The sequence below is a fragment of the Plasmodium sp. gorilla clade G2 genome (assembly GCF_900097015.1).
Source record: "Plasmodium sp. gorilla clade G2 genome assembly, chromosome: 14".
In the NCBI taxonomy this organism is placed as follows: Eukaryota; Apicomplexa; class Aconoidasida; order Haemosporida; family Plasmodiidae; genus Plasmodium; species Plasmodium adleri (nom. inval.).
Genome location: NC_041706.1, coordinates 336,009 through 345,000, shown reverse-complemented (window position 1 = coordinate 345,000; position 8,992 = coordinate 336,009). Strand labels below are relative to the sequence as shown.

Genomic DNA, 8,992 nt, shown 5'->3' with positions numbered 1-8,992 from the left:
CAAAAACATTTGTGCAAAATATTAAAAAAATTTTATTTTAATAAGGTACACGTAGTTTTTTATTATATAATAAAATATTAAAATGCCTTGAAAAAAAAAAGGAAAAAATTAAGCAGTATTATTTTATTATTTTTAATTTAATTTTTTATTTTTTACAAATCTTTTGAATAAAACAATAAATTAATAATCTACAAGAAAAAAAATAATAAAATAATATAATAATAAATATTTGTGGGGAATATATATATATATATATATATATATATATATATATATATATAATTTGAGCAACTTACACTAAATGTATATAAAATATTTATAATATTATATTTCTATGTAAAGTTTACATTTACAGTACTTTAAATATAAGCAATAAAGAAAAATGGGTACTTATATTTATAATAGTAACAAATATATATATATATATATATATATATATATATATATATAGTTGTACATATATCGTTATATATTGATTAAAAAAAAAAAAAAAAAAAAAAAAAGAAGGAAAACGCATATATATATATATATATATATATATGCACATGTAAATATCTGTACACATATATTTTTTTTCGTATAAAAATAAATCTTATATATAAAAACAATATCCTACTACTTCATACACACAATTGCTTTTTTCTCAATTATGAAAAGAAAATAAATTTTAGAAAAATAATATATTTTCCTTTTTCGTATAGTATTGTATAAGATTTTGTAAATTACAGGTGTAAATAAATAATTGAATATATATATATATAATATATTTATGTACTATTTCTATTATGTGTACCACTTAATTATATGACATTTTATACTCATGTGTGTATTATATATTTATTTAGTATGTCATTCTTTTCTTATAAAAAAAAAAAAAAAATATATTCACATATGTATATTATTTTATGGAAAAGATAAATATAAAGTTACAACGATATATCATTACAACATAAGTAATATATATATATATATATATATATATATATATATATATATTTATTTATTTATTTAAAGATAATTATAGAATATGTTTATAAATGTATAAAATTCAACTAATGTATTAATCTTTCTTTTTGAATGGAAATATGTTCATATTATATTTCTCATTCAGTTATACTATAAAAAAGGTAGATTATAATATAATAACATTCAATATATATATTATAGACTATTTTATTCAATTTCCGTATAGTTTTATTATTGATATTGCAAATTTATAAAATTTCAAAAAAAATAGATATTGTTTTATTATTCACCCTAAATGAACTCATAAAAAGGATAAAATAAAAAAAAAAAAAAAAATACACATAGTTCATGTTTTAAATAAGTATATAACATATATGTTATTATTTTTTTGTTTGAAGCAACTGTATTATATATATATATATATATATATATATATATATTTCCACTTTAGTTGTATATAATCATTTATTTAAACATATATGAATATAACTATAAAGAATAATTCAAAGAAAGGAACAAATATATATATATATTAAAAAAGATTTCAATTATAAAATATATTCTTCGTTACATGAAGTGAAAATAAAGAACGCTTTCTATTTGAAGATATTCCTAATAAACATTTTAATACTACTACAACAATAATATATAACTTAAAACTTTTATTATACTTATATATATATATATATTTCAAATTGATTAATGTATATATTTTTATGGTAAAAATTCAAGGTCACTTTTTTTTTATTTTTTTATATACAATTTTTACCTTACGTGTTCAGAATATAAGTATAAAAAAAAAAAAAAAAAAAAAAAAAAAAAAAAAAAAAAAAAAAAAGCCTCGATTATAAAAATTACTATGATTATTTTAGATATGCCTCAAAACATATATTTATCATATACACATATATATTAATACATAGATGTTTATGTATTTGTTATTATAAGTGTATTATGATTTAATATTAGGACTATTTATATATAGAAAAAGAAAAATTATTATTTAAAGAAAAATATGAAAAAAAAGTAATTATCATACATAATTTTTTATATTATAATATAAAAGCTGTATCTTAAAAAATATATATATATAATTATATATATGTGTGTGTTAAAATAAAATTTTTATATATTAATATGTTGATGTTTATGTTTTTGTGATATTTTATTTTAATTGTATTGTAATTTAAAAAAAAAAAAAAAAAAAGAAGAAAATATACCTATATATATACATAACATATATATATATTTTTTTTTTTTTTTTTTTTTTTTTTTTTTTTATGTTATGCCTTTCATATGGCTTTTAGACTACATAAATATATGTGGTTATGAAAGAAAGATTAATGAAGGGAAAGAAGGATATATGTATATTTTTTTTGAATAAAAGATATTATAATCCTCCCAGTAAAAGAAAATGGAGCAAACAAAACGATAAATATAAAACAAGAAGACCTTTAGCAGAAGATAGTAATGTACATAAAATAAATATAAAAGGAGAATATTGGAAACAGAAACATGTGAATAAACAATTTGTAGTAGAACATGGAAATCAAGATATGATAAATGAAAGAACTAGTTTAAATTTTTTTGGATATCCAAATATATCTTTATATAATAAATTAGGTGGTAGTTTATATATTGAACAAATGGATCAAGTAACATTATGCATAATGATTCATAAATGTATTAAAGAAAATATATGTGATAGTTTTATATGGAAGAATTTATTGAAAAGATGTACTGATATATGTCATAAAATGGATGGGAATATATTAAGTTATATATTTAAATATACATCTAGAAGTGAATATTACAATCATTATTTTTATCTGACTATGATTGGTAATATACTAAGTAATTTGTATTCATTTAATATAAAAAATTGTTCTAATATTTTATATGCTATGAATAATAATAATAATTATTATAATGAAGAAATATTTAATAAAATTATTGAACATGCCTCTTTATTAATATTAAATAGAAATGATATAGATATAAATAATATTTTGTCTATAATAGGTTCTTTTACTTGTTTCAATAATGAAAATAAGGATCATGTTATACATAATAAAAATTATATAAGTATATCAAAAAATGTAAATAATTCTTATTTATTATTTGATTCTGTATCAAAAACGTTTCATAGATATGATTTAGATTTGAGTGAATATGATAATGTGTGTACTTCATTATTGGTATATTGTTTTTTGGATAGAATAAATTTATTTTTCCAAGAAAGAAGTCGAAATGTTGTAAATATGTTAATATCTCATTTAAATAATAATATCGAAAAATTAAATATGAAGCATATATGTATATTCTCTTATGCTACTACTATTTTTAATAAAACAGTGTTGACAGATAATTTGAATAAAAACATATTACCAAGAATTGAAAAGGATTGTTATTTATTGGATAATAATTATTTGAGTATTTTATTTTATTCATTAAAAGATCATATATGTGAAAAGAAAGAAAGAAATAAAATGATATATAATATTATGTATAATAATTTGTTGAATGATATACATTTGGCATCTTTAGATTCTATAAGTTTAATAACATATTCGTTTTTAAAATGTGGAAAAACAAAGGAAGTTGAATATAAAAAAAATGAGAACAAAAGGAAAGATAGTCATATAAAAAGTGAAATTAATAAAAACATTGATACAATTAAAAATTCTACTGATGATAATATTAGTAATGAGAATACATTTGATTGTGATTATATAAAATATGAAAATAGTTTTATCAAACAAAATATAAATTTAATGAATATGGATAAAGAAAAAAAAAAAAAAAATAATAATAATAATAATAATAATAATGATAATGTAATAGTAAGAAAGAAGAATAAAGTGAATAACAATTCCGAATGTGTTATATTAAGTTATTCATTTAATTTATTCAATGATTTTTTATATGGTAAGATAAAATATAACATAAAACATTTTAACATGTTTCAGTTATTATTAATTATGAAAGGATTATATGAATCCCGAATGTTGATAAATAATAAAATGGAAGAATTAAAAATAATTATATTGAATGAAATACATAAAAATGTTTATAATATACCTGTCCATTTATTATCTTATTTTATAAAAATGTTTACACAATATGTTATAAATAATAAAGAATTAATTAGTTGTTTAAAAAATGTAAGTATAATATATTTACATATTTATAAAAAATTATATTTAATAGATAGTGATTATACATTAAACGATAAAACATGCATAATAGAAGAATATTATAAGAATATAAAAAATTCAGATATAAAGAGAAAGGAAAAAGATGATTTATCATTTATATATAATGAGAAAAAAAAAGAAGTAAATTCTTTATCAGATAAATATAGGATAAATATGAATTTATTTAAAACACAATTTAAATATTTAAATGAAAAATTTGATATAAAAAAAGAAGAATTTGAAAAAGTTTTTTCATTTTCTCAAAATTATTTTTTTAATTATTATTTAAAAGAAAAAGAGCTAGCCAATTTTTTTTATTTTTGTACAATAATGGAAAAAGAAAATGCAATAATATATTTTAATGAAATTAAGACAATAGTAAAAGAGAGAATAATAAATGATGAATTAATATTTAGTCCAAAGAGTATATTATATATTTTCAAATCATTAGATTATATGAATATGATAGATGTTGGAAATAAATTTTTTAATTTATTATTAAGACAATTATTTAATAAAATATTTTCAGTTGATATATCTTTATGTTACGAATTTCTTATGATATTCTACAAGAATAAAATATCTAATTATTTTTTTTTAAAAAAGGCAAAACACAAACTTCATATGAATAGGTATTAAAACAAATGAAAGCAAAATATAAAAGAAAAAAATAATAATATAATATACATATATATATATATATATATATATATATATATATATATATATATATATATATATATATATACATGAACTAAAAAAAAGAAAAAAAAAATCAAATATTAAAAGAATAAAATATAAAATATAAAATATATATATATATATATATATATATATATATATATATATAAAATTTAAATTAAATACGCATAGAGAAATTATATATATATTATCTATATTTATATGATCATATATGTACATATTAACTTTTCACTTTAGGTATGAATTAAGTAATGATGCTGTGGAAGAGATGAAAAGAATTCTTGTTGAATTAAACAAGATGCTTTGATGAAAATAAAAATACAAATTATATGTAACTATATATATATATATATATATGTATGTATATATTTTTATGTTTTATTTTTAAAATAATTAAAAAATTTATAACACATGTTTAAAAATTTTGTTATTCTACATAAAAGGAGTAATATAAATAAATAAATATATATAAACATATATTTGTATTTATATTTATATTTATTTGTATGTAATATTATTTATTTTGTTTTACTTTATATATATAAATATATATATATATATATATATATATATTTTTTTTTTTTAACCTCTTAAATATTCCTTTTCGTCAAATCCTTTGTATAGTACACGAATACTATTTTGATCAACTTCATATTTGGCCTTTTCGTTGGAAAAAATTTTATTATTTTTATTTTTATTTTTAAATAGTTTATGTTTTTTCTTTAAATTTTTGAGTTTAATTTTTTTTTTTTTTTTTTTTGTTGTAATGTTAGAGTGGTCTTCTTCATATGGGTTATCAGGATTTTCCATATGATGTGTACTATCAATATTATCAATTGCGTGTAATATAATATCTTCATTTTGATTTGTGTGAAAATTTTCTTGTTCATCTGCCTTTGTTACATCTTCTTCATCTTCTTGATATTCTTCATAATCTGAGAAGTAATCACTACTATCTGTTAATGCTTCTTGTGTTACATATTCTGTATCAGATATATTATTAGTATGATGATTATATTGTTGTTGTTGTTGTACATTATTATATTTGTGTTGTTGTTTATGATTATTTTGATTTTCATTAATATGATCATTCGGTAAAACTTCTTCAACTTTGAAAAAAGAATTTTGATCATTATCGTTTTCATATTTGAAAACATTAAAAACTAATATACTAGCATTTTTTAATTTACTAGTTTTAGCTTTATGTGATTCTTTTAAGAAATATTTAAAGAAATTCATGAACCATAAGCTATGTCCAAAAATAATAAAAATATTTTTATCATGATTGAATATATAATCTAATGTATCTAGAAAACTATTTCTTGTGAAATTTTTATTAAATTTAATATTTTTTCTAAATAATTTTTCTACATCTTTATGTAGAAATTTTTCAATATCTGTTGTAACATATTTATTATAATATTTCATTAGCGGTACACAATCTGGATTTCTACTAATTTCTTGTAATGAATTAAGAACATGTATTTCTTCATTATTCTTATTGATTCTATTATAGAATGATATAAAACAACTAGATATTGTTCTTCTTAAATCAGAGCATAACAAAACAGATTCATATTTATTATTATTAAGAATATCTATATGATCTTTTAAACTTAAGTTAATAATTTCTTCATGATTATATTCATCCTTATTATTATTATTATTATGATTATTATCATTTTTATTATTTATATCATCAACATTATTGTTATCATATGTTATATAACTTTTCACATTTCTTAATATTTTCTGTTGTGTTTCATCTATATTATTATTATTATCATCATCAATATTATTATTATTATTATTATCATCATTATTATTTTTATTATTTATGGTGGTGTCCATATCATTCGTTTCTTTGTTTTTATTATAATTTAATAGGGAGTTTTTATTTTTCATTAATTTTTTTTTTGATAATTTATATAAATCAATATTATTATTATTATTATTATATTCTCTATCATTCATTGTATTATCATTGTTTTTATTTTTATCATGTATATATTCAATCTGATTAAATGTTTCATCACAAAATTCATCATTCAAATCAGTTCTACCTTCTAATAAAAAATTTGATAATTCGATTGATTGTATAATTCCTGTATTACTTAAAGGCGAATCAATAAGAGCAGATTTTTTACTAAATAAAAAAACAAGTTCATATAAAATAACCATAAACATTTTTAAAAATTGTTTTGTTGATAACTCTTTATTAAATACACTATTCCATACAGATTCACTATGTCTGATAAAATAAATTGTTTTGACTTGTACGTTTTTCTTATTTTCTAAATTGTTTGTTGTATTAGTTTTATAAATATTGTTATAATTTATATAATCATTATCTATAAAATTATTATTATATATTTTAATTTCATTTACATCTGTATTATTATTTTCTAAAATTTCATAATAATTTTTTGTATTATTATTTCCTTTATCTTTTTCATTATCATTATCATTATAATTATCCTTTTTCTTCTTGTTGTTCTTCTTCATATTATTATTGTTATTAATCTTTTCTACATCATGATTGTCTTCATTTTTTAAATAACCTATATAATTCTTTTTACTATACGTTAAATATCTTTTTAAAACATGAAGTAATATACTCATTTTAATGGCTAAATTTATAACGGATTCAAAAACTATTTGCTTTAAAATATGTATATGTAAAAAAAATTTAAATAATTTTTTCTTATCGTTATATTCTTCTTGTCTACTTTTTCGTTTTTTAGAATTTAACACATGCACATATTCATAAACTACGTTTGTTAAAAATAAGCAAAAAAAAAAACTTATGGTCAATAGAGTGCAATAATTCATTATTAAAAAATAAAAAGAAAAAAAAAAAAAAAAAAAAAAAAAATTAACAACCACAACCAAAATGAAAATATATATATATATATATATTTGGAGAGAGAGAAATATATAAATGTAAATATATTTTTTGATATAACCAATAATATATTCAATTATTATATATGTTTTATTATAATAGTTTAAAATTATTTTTTATAATATTTAAATTACTTTTTATATATTTAACCACTATAAAAAATGTATATTATATCAAAATATATATATTTTTAATAATATTCTTTTTTTTGCTTTTATTTTTATATACCTTAAAATAATACAATAATTTACAAGACAAAATTAATAATACTTTAAAATATATAATACAATAAACAAAAAATTATAACCATATAAAATAATATATTAATGAATTTATTCACATATATATATTATATTTATGTGAAAATCATTTAAAAAGTTGAAAAAAAAAGTGGACATATTTTTGTATTAATAATAGAATTTATACAAATTTTTTATAAGAAATGATATAATAATACCAAAAAAAAAATATATATTTTTTTATAATAAAATATTTTATATATTTTTATACGGTTAAATTATATTCTAAATATATCAATGTATTAAAAATTATGATGGATTTTAAAATATTATAAAAATATAAAACTTTAAAAAAAAAATTATATTTTTTCTTTTTTTTTTTTATATATATATAATTTATTTATATTAAAAAAAAATTACTATTTTTTAAAAAAAAAAAAAAAAAAAAAAAAAAAAAGCACGAAAAAAGGAAAGATATTATATATATATATATATATATATATATATAATATTATATTTTTATTTCAATAAATATAATATAAATAAAATCAATGAATAAATATAATATATAATATATAATTTATTTGTTATAATATTTTGATATATTTAATTATATATTGCATTATATTTACTTATATATCAAATTATTTTTTTTTATAATTAAAAAAAAAAAAAAAAAAAATGGTACTATTTATATAAAATATACCTATTTTTATTTCTTCTCAATTGTACTTCAAAAGAAACAATTTTTTTTTGTTTAATTTTAATAGTTCCTAGAAAATATATTATATATATAAAAATACTTTAAAAAAGTATTCTTTTATAAATTTTTTTTTTTTTTTTTTTTTTAAACCTTTATATAATTTAATATAATAAAAATTAAAAAAAAAAAAAAAAAATTCAATGTTTTATGATATATATATATATTTTTTATTAGACATTCTTTAAAAAATATATATATGTATAAACGATTTTGTGTTATA

General features: G+C 15.7%; 2 protein-coding genes across 2 annotated transcripts; one reads left to right on the top strand and one right to left on the bottom strand.

The window, feature by feature from the left end:
* Positions 1 to 2,294: 2,294 nt before the first annotated feature.
* On the top strand, positions 2,295 to 5,172 carry PADL01_1409300 (conserved Plasmodium protein, unknown function; the record flags this gene model as incomplete). The annotated part of the gene is made up of 2 exons (XM_028684367.1): positions 2,295 to 4,795; positions 5,103 to 5,172. The coding sequence occupies 2 exons, from the start codon at positions 2,295 to 2,297 to the stop codon at positions 5,170 to 5,172; spliced, it is 2,571 nt and encodes an 856-aa protein (XP_028540452.1).
* Positions 5,173 to 5,447: 275 nt separating this feature from the next.
* On the bottom strand, positions 5,448 to 7,697 carry PADL01_1409200 (conserved Plasmodium protein, unknown function; the record flags this gene model as incomplete). The annotated part of the gene is made up of 1 exon (XM_028684366.1): positions 5,448 to 7,697. One exon carries the CDS (start codon positions 7,695 to 7,697, stop codon positions 5,448 to 5,450), a length of 2,250 nt encoding a protein of 749 aa, XP_028540451.1.
* Between the last annotated feature and the right edge of the window lie 1,295 nt (positions 7,698 to 8,992).